General features: G+C 39.1%; 1 protein-coding gene across 2 annotated transcripts in view; it reads right to left on the reverse strand.

Annotated features, from left to right (window-relative positions):
• Window positions 1-14,448, reverse strand: part of sv2bb (synaptic vesicle glycoprotein 2Bb) — a 36,914-nt gene extending 22,466 nt beyond the window's left edge. For both annotated transcript variants that reach the window (XM_067501647.1, XM_067501646.1), the window contains exons 1-2: window positions 14,250-14,448; window positions 1,348-1,965 (exon numbers count right to left, since the gene is read on the reverse strand). In XM_067501647.1, the coding sequence (XP_067357748.1) occupies window positions 1,348-1,571 (224 nt within the window). In that variant the 5' untranslated portion in view covers window positions 1,572-1,965; window positions 14,250-14,448. The remainder of the gene's footprint in view (window positions 1-1,347; window positions 1,966-14,249) is intronic.
• Between the last annotated feature and the right edge of the window lie 219 nt (window positions 14,449-14,667).

A 14,667-nucleotide genomic window follows, 5' to 3' on the forward strand; every position in this document is an offset into this window, starting at 1 on the left:
ACTTCAAATCCTCAGGTCTTTTGGAAGAGTAACATAAATTCATGTAGGTCATAAACATAGACAGAAAGCCTCTAAGGAAATGATGACACTTATTAGGGGGAAAAAGAAATAATGTAATAAATGGTATTACTGGTAATACTATGGAGCATGATTCACTGATGGTATATAATGTTAATGAAGATCCTAATGATGTGATTTTATTAGAAAAATCCAAGAGGCCCTAAGTAAAGCAAAACTAGGAAGGGCCACTTGTATTGATGAAGTGCCAGATTAAGTCACTTTGTCTTCTACGCATCGTCCATGCTCTTTTTGATAAATCTTTGCAGTTATGCCATCTCCCCTCAGTTTTAAAAAGTATACGGCGTGTGTTGCTCATATTTAAACTCAATTTGTACAATAGTTAGAAACAGACTAAATGTGTTAGAAATCTCCTAATGTATAAACTAAATGTAATTAGTGTAAATTGCATTTCCCCATTATTAGATCTTTATAAGGCTCCAGAAGCCTGTTTAGAGATAAATAAGTAAATCACTTCCAGCACTTTCTGGAGTAAAGCAAGGTAATGTTCTTTCTTCAATAATGTTTGCAATTTATATTAATGATTTAGTAAATAATGTTGATCAACTGAAATATGAAGAAAGGTGTAATGAATAAACATTGGTCAAAATCGACAGCTCACGCATACCACAACTCTCTTGTTCAGGTCTACAATCCCTCTCCACTGGACTCTGCAAACGCATTGTCTGGCCGTACCATAACCACATAATAGATCACAAGGAAAGCTTTTCAGCTCAGTGGTCCTATGATGGCGGAACAAGTACCCAAACTCTGCACACTTAGCAGCCTTACTCCCACAATTCAGAAAAACTGTTAAAAACACAACTTTTTTGCAACTTCCTATTTACTCAAACCTTAATAATAATAATAATTGAAAAATACCGATTCTTATCTGTTCTGTCTTGCACTTGTATCTCATAACACTTTGCTTTGATGTTTTCTCTTTGTCTTAGATTTTTGCAAGCTTGTACCTCACTTTGTAGGTCGCTTTGGAAAAAAGCATTTGCCAAATAACCAAATGTAATTGTAGGCTAAATCTTTTGTCACTGTAAATTTAGAGACTGTAAATACCATTTATGTTGTGGTAGAATCCATGTTTGAATTTACACTATATTATATTTCTACAAATTTGTATTACTTTTTTGGATTTTTCTGTACTGTTGTTTTGTTTTTTACTTTCGAGCTTCAAACATTTATCTAAATTACACCAAATGAAACATTCAGAGGGGAAATGTTTTTTGGTTAAACTGTAACATTTCATTAAGATCAAACAAATATTGGGTGTCTCACCGTGCAGCTCTCTGTGTAGCTTTCATCTCGTCAGGATGTGGTATCCCCTGATATTCTCCTTCGTACATCTGGTCCTCTTCATCGTGTCCTTCAGTCACATCACTTGCTGCGTCCTCTTCCTGAGAAGGGTAGTCTGCTTGGTACCCATATCCACCTCCACCTTCTCCATAAGTCCCATAGCTATCAACATCTTCTTGTTGGTAGATGTTGTTTTGATGAGACATCTTGGCTGAATAAGCCTGTCAGGCTAGCGTATAGTTTTTACAGTGAATACTTTTATTTCGAATGTTAGAAGCTGTTGACTTTTCTAATCTGGGGTTAACTTTTAGAAATAAGTGAGATAAGTGAGAAAACAGCTCTCTTAGTCAAGTAGCATGAGTTAATTAAGCTAAAATGCTAATTAAGCTACTGTCGTTTCTCTCACTGACTTTTAAAGCTAATGGTGAAAATGGTGTTCAAATCTAATAATAGTCTGCAAATTCTCTTTTTTGCTGTTCATTGCAGATGCAAGATGAACTCTTCTCTGCAGTAATGTGTACCTATCTCAGTTTCTGCTTTTAGTTGTTGTGGTGGTGGTGACTCTAGGCTCCTGTCAGATCTTGTTGTCAATTTTCCCTCCTGAAAAGAGAAATTCTGGTTACTTATTCTCAAAAGACAGAGAGAATCCTGAGAAGAGCTCAAATACCAACATGGAACAACACTTGGCTCAAAAGTCAGTAAGCTTTACCTGCTTTCAATGCATTTTCATTCACAATTGTGTACACATGCATTGTTGACAGGTTTATTACCAAAGCACACAGATATTTCTGTTGATTTACTGTATGCCCATGTTTCTGTCTGTTTTATGCCAAGCTGAGTGCTTGCAAATGTAATTGTTTTAGTGCCAATAACATCAGATTCTCCAAAACAATTTCCAAAAAAATTACCAAAATTACAACAAAGCTATTCTGGGCCGAGGCCTATGACGACAGTGGTTGTATTTCTCCATTTTTCATACCCAGTGGTGCCATGCTGATTTTTTAATTTGTTGCTTGTCCCCATACAGATGAAGAACATGTGGAGGTAAGAAGGTAAGAAGAGTTCTTGGTGTTACTTGACTGTGACGCACAGTCTTCTGCCTTAGGCCTTCTGCCTAAGAAAGCATCTATATGTAAATGGAAGCTATTATCCAGTCAACCGTATGACAACATGAACAGGAAGGAAGGGCAACCTGTGTTGCACCAAGTGACTGTTATTTTTCCTCAGCATGCTGAGGTCATCTCCTCGGTTGGAACTCCTCAGTGGTGACCCCATGTGCACCCCAGTGGGAGACAAAAGCTGGTTGGGTTGTGGCAACACCAGTCTATGATGCACTAATATGTTAGTGTCACAAATTAGTGTATCTTGCATAATCTGCTGGTCATAGCAGGTCGACAAATCTGCACAAATTGTGTTATTGAGGCTTTAACCATATAAAAATATAAAGTGTATGATGGAAATAGTGTTTAGTGTCACTGTCTCACTTAAGTGTCAGTTTTTTGTGCGTTGTTAGCAGTGACTGTTATCCTCTGTCATGTGATGAGTTTGTGTAAAAGCTGGCAAAACATCTGTTTTCCATCTTGATATGTCTATTGCTTGAATCCTGCCAATATGTGTGGGTCACATGTGACCACAGCTCTGATTTTCTCTTTCAAAGTACTGTTTGTGTTTCTGTTAGGCAGGCTCAGATGTTAAACTGAAGCCTAAAATTTATGAATAAATTACGTAAAGCTATTTATATTTATGCATGACAGGGTGAGAGAGACATGGGACCATATGAGAGATGTATGGAGAAATCTCTATGAGAGAATTGTATTCCCACCCTGGAGGCAATTGGATCGTCTGTTAATGATATGAAAACACAGAAACTGGCAAACCCTAGTTTCACCCACAGTGTCTAATGGGAGTAATGTTGCACACTACAAAGCCACAATTACATGTCATATTATGGCCAAATTAACACTCCTTTGTAACTACTTCCTTGTGAGTCTCTATTCCTCCCAATCCCCGGCCAGCATCTCCCTCTAAGAGGAAGTCTGGATGCTCCACATCTTTTTTTACAGAACTTGACAAGTTCACCTTTAGCCATTTTTGATACTGAACAAAGGCATTTTACCAAGCAGCTTCACCAAACTGAGTAAAACAGATTTAGAAAAGCTTCACTACTTTTATTAAACGTAAGAGCATGGATTTGTTATGAAAATATATCAATCAAAATGTGGCACCCATTATTTCACTTTTTCATGAAACGTTCCTCGTGGTGGATACTGGATTCACGATTCCAGCCTATAAAATTACTGCGATGATCTTCACCCCTCCAGCTTTTTTAAATAGCTTAAAGAGCAGGTGCACCACGGAACTTCTCCAGTCGCGCCTCTCATCTCCTTCCCCACAGATGTGTTAATATGAAATACTGGTTGTCGGGTGATTCTTTTAGAGTTTGAAATAAAACTAAATTCTGATGATAAAAAAAATTGTATAATACGAGTCAGCATTTTTTAGTGATCATTTTCTTTGGTGTTTTGATGCTTTTTCGGTCAGTGTGTGTCATGTGATGAGCACAGCAGTTCCAAAACCATGATTTGGCCACTGTAAAAATCTGCCGTGCTTAATCTGGGGCATTGAGTTTGACAGCAGTATATGAAAGTAAGCTATAATTTTACACAGGCAAAAGAGTCTAATTCACTATCTATATTTTATATAGACAGTGTGAGGGTGACCCACTGACCCTGTGATTTGTAGACAACTGTTCTACCAACTGAGTTACACCCCCCCAGCCTATAAAAATAAGTTATGGAACTATTGCAAGTGACCTTTTGACAATTATAAATGAGTCTGAAAACTTATACTACATCAGCAGCAAGATGAGAAATAGCTTCAAGCTACGTGCCACCATCATTTTTCCGTACACCTGAGAGCTGGAGAGTTGCTAAATGTGGGGCAGCAGCACCATCATCATTCACTCCACCATCATTCCTTTTTTTTTGTTGTCATTCCAGTTTTTGTGAGGATTTGTGAATAGGAAGTGATGGCGAGGGCTTTTAAAAAATTATTTTAAAACAGGATTTTATTTGTGGGCATGGTGGATCAGTCGAACAGCATTGGGTCGGGAAGCAGAAGGCAGCGGGTTCAAATCCCACCAGATAAAGGATCCAAGCAAGGAAATGTTAACTAACAAAAACTGTGCCCACATACACAAACACCCAGGGTAAAAGCAAAATACTAAACTAACACACACAGGGACCAACCATAAAAACAATCAATATACAAATAGTCCAAATAGGCAGGGGAACAGGTGAGACTAACAAGAACTAACAATGTGAGAAAAAAAGCAAAAAGACTAAAAGACCAACAGGAAGTGGGGCTGAGGTGCTACAAAATAAAAGCCAGAACAGGACGTTAAGCTAGAGAAACCAAAAACAAACTGATCATGACAGTTTTCTTCCTATAAAAATATTTTCTTCACCACTATTGCCTAGTGCTTGCTCAAGAGATACATTATACTAGATCATCACTAATATAATTTCAGTGATTTAAATTTGAGCTAAAAAGCGTATTCTTTCGATTTACAGGGTTCCTCTATATGGTTAGCAGAGCTCATCTTTAGAAAAAGTACAAAGTCCAGACACCTACAAGGAACTTGTAATAGAAAAAAGTTTGTTGAGGTTGCTTAGGTATCTTGTAAGATGTTGGATGTCATCCAGGGATATGTAATTGTTAAGAAAGACCTGTGACCTATGAAGAGATTATATATCTCAGCTGGCTATGCACTGAAATGGCTGCAATTTTTTCTACCCAAATAGTCAGTAACACTTCTTTACATATAAGTGTGTAAATATAGCAGCTTGGTTAGGTTTAGGCACAAGGACATTGGGGTTAGTTTTAGGCACAAAATACATGATCTATACTCTGCACTGTCCCTGAATGCCTCCCACACAGCTGTTGTCTGACAAAACACAGATGACCACACTGTAATGTCCCTGAATTCACTTATAAGATGCAGCACACTTGCAACTTCTGTCTGACAGATGTAGATGCTACACTGTGTTGCTTTATATGTAAAACTTGTGCACAAACAGAAACGATAGGTCCACTGATGACAAGAAGGAAATATTCATCGAAATTACCATCAAACATAAATTCTCCCTAACCGACTGACAGACATTCCTTTTGCCAGCTTACAGTTCTTTCTGTAATTTTGGCAATGCAAAAAAAACTCACCATTGGTTTTTACATTCACTCTAAGATGTCACCTAAATACTTTTTAATGTTCATTCGGCTTAAGGTATTCCACAAAACCACTTCGACACTGTGACTCTGCAGTATGGTAAGGAAAACCCTGGTCTCTATCTGACACATTTTGTCAGCAACACATTTGTCACATCAGGGCTGAATATCATGGTTCACAGAGGTAAACTTTAAGTTTCAATCTTAAACACACCAGAGCATCTCGCCTCCTGGGCTGTTTAAAGGGTCAGTTCACATACAGTTTTGTAGGTAGATGGAAATTCCTTCATGGTGCTCACTTTCCACTTTGGATCACTATGATACACAAAGAAGTGCCTTGTCTGTGGTTTTGTTTACCTCGAAGACTCTTAATGATGACAGGCCATTATTCCATTAGGATAACAGTAACACACCATTAGTGGTTGGGGTAATGGCTACTAAAGCTATTACTCCACTTTGTTCCACACAGTTTCATTCATGTTCACTGCTTGTTCAGCTGTTTGTTAAGCCTACCTGTGTACTGCCGAATTGTCTTCTGTTTTACAATGGATAACTTGGCTCTCATACCCCTGCAAGTTAGCTTCGTGTGTTACATTGATACACAGGAGAAAGGACCTGAATGCATAGGTCCTTCATATCAGGAGACTACCATGTTCTTACCTAAGCAAAGAGCAGAATGTTGTGAACACCTGCATTGTTTGCTCAGGTTAAGCTACAGTGGCTGGTCTGGCTGGGCTGCTAGGCAATTTTATCTCCAGGGGGATGGTCAGCCATCAAAACATCATAAGTGTACATTTCCGGCGGTTTATACTTGGCTACCCATTGAAAATTAATATACAGGGTTGTTCAAAATAATAGCAGTACAATGTTACTAACCGGAATGAACCAGGTTTTTAGTATATTTTTTATTGCTACGTGGCAAACAAGTTACCAGTAGGTGCTGTAGATTCTCAGAAAACAAACAAGATCCAGCATTCATGATATGCACGCTCGTAACTGTGCAATTGGGCAATTAGTTGAAAGGTGTGTGTTCAAAAAAATAGCAGTGTGGCATTCAATCACTGAGGTCATCAATTTTGTGAAAAAACAGGTGTGAATCAGGTGGTATATTGTATATATACAATATATAAATGTATAAAATGTTGAAGGATAAGCAACCAGCACTTGTGGAACATGCATTTGAAAGCCTGAGGAAAATGGGTCGTTCAAGACATTGTTCAGAAGAACAGCGTACTTTGATTATAAAGTTGATTGGAGAGGGGAAAACCTTTAAAGGGGTGCAAAAAATTATAGGCTTTGCAGCTAAAATGATCTCCAATGCCTTAAAATGGAGAGCAAAACCAGAGAGACGTGGAAGAAAACGGAAGACAACCATCAAAATGGATCAAAGAATAACCAGAATGCCAAAGGCTCAGCCAATGATCACCTCCAGGATGATCAAGGACAGTCTGGAGTTACCTGTAAGTACTGTGACAGTTAGAAGAGCAGTTAGAAGCTAATCTATTTTCCAGAATTCCCCGCAAAGTCCCTTTCTTAAAAAAAAGACATATGCAGAAGAGGTTACAATTTGCCCACTCAACTGGCCTAAAGAGAAATGGAGGAACACTTTGTGGACTGATGGGAGTAAAATTGTTCTTTTTGGCTGCAAGGGCTGAAGAGGACATGCTTTTGAAATGGTTGTTTCAACAAGACAACGACCCCAAACACACTAGTAAACGAGCAAAGTCTTGGTTCCAAACCAACAAAATGAATGTTATGGAGTGACCAGCCCAATCCCCAGACCTTAATCCAATGGAGAACTCGTGGGGTGGTATCAAAAATGCTGTTTCTGAAGCAAAACCAAGAAATGTAAATAATTTGTGGAATGTTGTTAAAGAATCATGGAGTGGAATAAAAGCTGAGAGGTGCCACAAGTTGGTTGACTCCATGCAACACAGATGTGAAGCAGTTTTAAAAAACTGTGGTCATAGAACTAAATATTACTTTAGTGATTCACAGGATTGCTACATCCTAGAAACAGAAACAGTTGTACAAAATAGTTTTGAGTTTGTACAGTCAATGGCAGACACTGCTATATTTTTGAACACACTCCTTTCAACTAATTGCCCAATTGCACAGTTACGAGCGTGCATATCATGAATGCTGGGTCTTGTTTGTTTTCTGAGAATCTACTGCACCTACTGGTAACTTGTTTGCCACATAGCAATAAAAAAATAGACTAAAAAACTGGATTATTCTGGTTAGTCACATAGTAATGCTATTATTTCGAACAACCCTGTATAACCAACAACAGGTCAAAAATTGAACATGATGTCAAAAGGGATATACAACAATATGGCATAACATTATGATCATTTTATACATTTATATATTGTATATATACAATTTAAACATTTTAAACACATTATAGAAATATCACCTTTCTGACAGATTGAACTTAAAAACATGAAAAAGTAGAATTCATGGCAGAGCCACTGTATTGGATTGTATTAAATTGGACAGGCGGTCATAATGTTATGCCTGATCAGTGTATATACAGTATCACATGCTGACCAATGACAGCATGTTGGATGGAGCAGCATGCAATTTATAGAGACCAGTTAATGTAACTGCAGGAGAAGCATTGCCACACATTCCACCTTTCTTTTGGCCTACTTTCACCACACTTCTGATCTTGCCATTTGGTGGTAGTGCTTCTTCTACTTTTTCAGAAAGATGCCGACCTCCTGACATTCACTTTTCATAAAGACATAATGGAAAAAAATGCCACAGGTTTTTTTTATAGATGGCCAGAATTGAATTAAAATCTGGACAGACTGGGTTCCATCCATTTTAGACTCTTCTCATGACTGACCCAGCTTCATCAGCTTGGACTGACATCTAAGTTAGTTAGGTGTCTTCAAGTTTCAGCATGTTTAATTTTAGCATTTTTTTCACCCTGTAAATAGTGCCTTCAGGAATTGTGGAAACATTAGAACTTTGAATTTCCTTCAGATTTAAAGTGCAGGTTAACAGCCACTGTGAAAGTAAGAGCAGGGAAGCCAGCACTGACTTAGGAGAAATTACATCCATCACAGAAAATCTGAGAGGTGGAGCAGCAACTGCAGGAGTCTAGTGAATGATCGGCATTAGCTGCAGTTAACCACAGCTGAGCTGAAACACACTCACATCAGTGTTGTCAAGTTTTCCATCCCATACCAGCATATAATAAAACTGTTGTTGGCCTTCTAATACTGGCAAGACAATTAATACTTGCCCATGACAGAACTTAATCTACACAGAGATCAGCTTTGTTACATACTGGAACATTCATCCACAGATTCATAGAGAGGGAAGAGTGGTAGATGTATTCTAGGTAAATAAAATCCTTTGTTATGTCAGAATTTTTGTAATAATGTAATTACTGATGCCGAGGATTCCTTTTCATTCATGTTGAATCTGTGAACAGGTACACTGCGAGATGAAATACCTGTCTGCACAGCAGCCGTCAGTCTGACATGGCCTCAACATCACATCCTAAACTCCTAAATGAAATGGTCTGAACATAATCCTCTTGTCCTAAATGAGCAGTGTACAGGATATTGTGCACTGTTGCAGAGACAGCAAAGTCCTGTCTTTTCACAGCTCCTGCAGCCATGACAGCTAACCTAGCTCCTACCTGTACAGTGATAAACAGTGAAACGCAAAGTATCGAGTGAAAAAAGACCAACTACGTATGTTTTATCCATGTAGACTCAGCAGTATCTATTATTTGCTAATGTTACTTAAATTGACGTTTCTTCCCTCGTGTCTTGAAAAAGATGCAACACCATGTCACAATTTGAGTTTATATGTATGGACCAAAAGAATGTGAAAAATGAATTTATTGCGATTTTCAACAGAAACTAAGGTAACTACTAATCACTCCAAAAAGGGGGACAGAATCCACATGAAAGTAAAAACATAAGCAGTGGGAACACAATAGCTACATTAACTACAACAAAAACATAGAGAGAATTTAATTAAATAATCTAAATGTGAAGAATGAACTAGAGACTAAACATACAACTGATTGAAGTGAACTAGGAGGCTAAGATACAACAGATTAAGCAAAGACTAAACATAAAGGCAGGTAGAAAGAAATCTACACAAAGATAGATTAAGGGTGACCTAGTAAACTAAGAGGAGTGAACATGATTCAGACTAGGGGAAGAAAACAGGCAGAGAGTTGTGGAAAATAATAAGCCTTAAATAAACTAAACCACAGTCCATAAACCAACTGACAATGAATCTCATACACAAACATGAAGTGGAAGTGGAAGTGGAAGGGAGAGTGCGAGCCAAAGAGAGACGGAGAACGAAGGGCAAAGACTAATGGAAAGGGAGAAAGAGACAGAAAAGAAGAGGCGGAGATAGAGCGTGCAAGGAACAGACAGTGGGTAGTGTGCATGAGTGGGAAGACTGATGCAAGGAGGGCGAAAAGGAGAAGGTGGGCAGAGTCCAGGGTCAGGTCTATGACACACCATGCATTTATATTTTAGGTGAACATATCCAGGTAACAATATGAATGCACAAAATGGACACTGGGAAGAAAGGTGTATTTTAATGTTGTGTTAGACTAAAACTAGTTTTAATAAACAGTGACTTACTGTATATGTGAAGTGGTTGAAGCATCGTGTCAGCAGCACTTTCATGTCTTTGTTTGATAGTTTTATCTAACCAAATACAGCAACATGAAAGATTAAAATTTAAAAAATGATTAAAAGATTAAAAACATTCAACATTTGATAACAAATGTATGAATAACAACATGTTCTCAATCCTTAGAAATATTGTCCTCCTCATATTCTGTCAATGTTTTTTCCATCTGTGCAAGTTATTGTGTGTATGTGCATGGTAGTGTGTGACAGCTTATTAGAGGCAGAAGAGAGGAGCTTTGTTTGAAACAGATGCTGGGTCAGACTGAGATCTGATGGTTGACTGGTTTCACACTTTGTTAGTGATTACCCACAAGCATGCATCTGACTACACAGACTTTCTGCAGAGCGGTACAGAGAAACACTGCATGACTGCACTCTAGAAGTTCAAAAGCACAATGGATATGTGAACTTAATGTACAGTCGCACCAAAGAGTTTACTAGTGCTCATTACTCCTTGTCACCCCTCTGTCTACACATACTTCTTAAATCAACATAAAAACCAGAGCTCTCAATGGGAGAAAAGCATGAATCTCAGAAGAGAGCAGAAAACAATCAAATGCATTACATGAGCACTGAACATAGCAAATACATAAAGTAAAATGTTGTGAAAAAAGAAAGAAACCACTGGTGTACTGAGCAGCATAAACAACACCATCTGATGACAGATATATTAGGCCTCGTTTACCAATGTCTTCCTAACTTTTGTCTCAAATTAGTAAATTGGATTCTTACTTTCTGTGTGGCCCCGCCTTCACCCCCACCCCATGGACCCTCACCTTTTCAAGGTTAATTTCACACGTTTCAGAATAAACTTTTCCTATATATCTCACTGACTCTGAGAAACCCTGATGAGGATAGTCTAGTGTAGGAGACAATGGCTACAATCACTACAGCAGACATTACATACACTTGGCACTGGAGTGAAGAACCAAGTCTGAATCACAGAACAACATATTGGTAGCTGTGCAGCCTTGCCTATACTTCTGCTGCTGTAAGGCACAGTGGTTATATATTATTTAAGAACGTCTTCAAAAGAAAATGCAAATGGAGCATTTGTGATCTGCAGCATAGTCTTCAGTCTGACCTACTGCCTTAAACTACATTCTACTTAGAGAATTCTAGACTTTTCTGAGTTAAGTACTACATCATAGCTAATGATGAGTTGCTGAAGAACAGGTTGGGGTACAACATATTATTGAACGCTGGTGAAGGTTCCCAGTCAGGTGAGGTTAACTGGAGAATGAGTAATTGATAGTGGACTTCTTTCTTGTTAAGTTGACCTCTTGATTCGCTGCAAGGTGGCACAAACTATGAAGCAGCTAGAGCTAGTTAATTACGTAATTACTTGACCATCAATTATTCTTTATCTGTACCCTCACATAATTACTAAATAGCCCTTCATGAGTTCATTAACATTTAATTAATGCCTACTACTTTTGTGTAAAGATACATATTAGACTGAGTAATTACAAAGTAGTCTATCATTAATTCATGAGTCTGTTACAAAGATATTACTGTTTAGTTCCCCCCAAAAATCAGAAAAGGCAGAGTTCTTTAAAAAGAATAAATTAAATTCCAAATTCAATGGCCTTCAGCTTGTCCCCTGAGGGGTTGCCACAACGGAACATGTTCTGCATTTTGATTTGGCATGTTTTTTATGCCAGATGCCCTTCCTGCCACAGCCCCCCCATTTCATCCGGGCTTTGGACCGGCACCAGGGTAGCCCTTGGCTGGGCGGGGCCACCCTGGTGGGGTGGGATTTGACCCTGCGTGTTTCTGCATCCTAACCAGATGCTCTACCCATTGAGCCACCAGTTCCCCCAGGTGTTCCTTCAGAGGTGTAGTTACTGAAGTGTTCCTTAGGTAGTAGTTACTACTGTGTAGTTACTGAGGTACCTACAAAGTTTGCTCACTTTATCCATCTACAAAATGACTGTTTGCTAAAGAAAGTACTGAGATTGTGTTCCAATGTGTCTTCTGTCACCAATGGTGTCCCCACAGTGGTAATGTCCCTAATAATGTCCCTGTTTTCATGCTTCTTCTTCTAGTGCTTCTGTGTTTTCATCAATATTTTCTCAGGTTTTCATCACCAGTCCAACAAACATAAGGGATGCATCAAGAATCAAGAACTGCTCTCCACTGCATTTCCTTCTAGAATCCAATGTCCTGAAGCAGGGAACTCATCACCCAGGTCAGTCCAGACATTAGTAGTCAGGAAACAGCAAAAAGACCACAAACCATGACTCTATAAAACACTTCACTGCCTGTGAACTAAGACACAATAGAGGAAACACCATGCACAGTGCCAAATGTCCGTCATACTTGAGATGCCACACCTCATACTTGGCAGGCTGTCTGCCTTCATGACAACCTTTTCAACCTATTGATTTGGAAAGAAACTGATGTGATAAACAGCGTGAGCAGAAAGACAAAAACAGCCCTGCTTAGGCCACTGATAGATGTGATGAGAGGAAGCTGGGGAGAAAGCTACAGAGTCAGCCCAGTCATTTAGCCAAGATTAATAATTCATCATGTTCCTATCTACAGCAGGAAAAGACCTCATACACACACGCACACACACGTACAGTGCAGTCTACTGTTTCAATTCAGGGCAGAAGGATGCTGCGCTTTGGCTCAGTCTTTTTCAATGTTTACCACAATGTGTATTTCACTTATATATTTATTGCACTACATTGAAAGTAATTTACCGGAGCAGCAGTATAAATTAAACTGCCTATCAACTAAAGGCTTAGATGTCTGCAGCCCGATTCCCCCTGGCCATATGGCAAAATTTCCCCGGGCACATGAAACCATCGAACTGCCTAACCCCAGCCATAAGACAAAACCCACAATCACACATCTGCGCGGCAGTCCCAAGCCTAGTAAAAACTGGGAAGGACTGCACTATGAGCATCTAGTATAAAGACATGTGCCATGTGATGGGCTGTGGTGACCCTGAGCTTACAGGATAAGTCAAAAGAGAAAATAAATAATTTAAAAAATCATTTGACTCGGAGTTTCCTTGAGGTCCTAATCCATCTTGTCTAAACCCATTCTGTTCTTGTACGAATGTGGAAAGAGTGAGGCCAACTTGAGTCTGTCGTTAAAGAAAGGTATTTAAATTCTCCAAAATAACATGACCATGCACCTTTGGCAAAGATGTCCATTGGCTGGGTGGATCTTGATGGTGCAATGGTACCGATAAAGTAACATGGAGGTTTGTGTAGGTGCTGTGTAGGCCGTATTTTTTCTTTCTTGTCGTACAATCTGGGTAACTTGAAGGGTTATAGAAGACAATACGGTCTCAGAGACTAGTGCCCAGCTCTGTTCTACATTGCGTGCTCACTGTTTGATGTGTCCATACACAGCAGCTGAGTCAACAGTAACAAAAAAAGTCCTGATCCTATTGTCCAAGAGCTTGTACTATTAAATGGAATTTAATGCAGATAAAGAATGTAACATGAGGTGTGTTTGTGTATGCATTGATTACATAATGCCGCTGGCAAGCTTCCCTGCTGAATAGCAGCCTTTTCATCTTCCTGCTTGTTATTTATAGATTCATGTCCCCATTTACTTTACACCTTTACCTGCTATGTCTCATAACTCACTGCTTTGACAATATTGGTGAACAATTTCTACCCCCTGTACATCCTATACAGCACTGTCTGTGTATATATAAAACAGCTTCTGTCCTGCCACTGGAGCAATAGTTCAAAAGTCTGATCAGCTCATGCTGCAAACAACAGATTATCTATTCATCTCATGGCTTGAACTTAAAAACAAGATATAAAAGCACATGTAATACTATATTTTGTCGAAGAAATGCACAAACACATCCACAAAAATTATAAATATGTTGTGTTGCAAAATGTTTAAATTATTCATATTGTAAGTGATTTTTTGCATTTACATTCAGAGCACACTAGAGCTTTTGCCATCTAATGCAAGTAAAACTACAGTAATAAACACTTCTCTTACCAGAGCAGAGTCAAGTTTACATTCCTTTCATGATGAGCCGACTTCTCCACAAGTCTAGTTTAAAATTCAGTCCTAGCCTTAATATTCTGGTCTGGAGTTTCTACACACTATCTTTAAAGAGCATCAACAGACGGAGACAGGACTGAAGGATTAGAGCAGCCAACGACACCACCGCCTCCCTCTCTCCCTCTTTCTCTGCAGCGCTCCTCCCTCCTCAAACACCCACCCACCACACGCACAGTGGTTCAGTCCACTACTGTACTGTGCAACGTGCAAGAACATGCCATTTGGCTGACTGGTAGGGAGTGAGAAGAGATCTGGGTGGGGATGGGGGTGGGCATAGAGAGGGATTGAAAGAGGCATACGGCCGGCTGGTGGCAGGGGGATGGATAGATGGATGGATGGAGGCAGAGAGGGA

The sequence above is a fragment of the Channa argus genome, chromosome 4 (genome assembly GCF_033026475.1).
Source record: "Channa argus isolate prfri chromosome 4, Channa argus male v1.0, whole genome shotgun sequence".
Taxonomy (NCBI): Eukaryota; Metazoa; Chordata; class Actinopteri; order Anabantiformes; family Channidae; genus Channa; species Channa argus.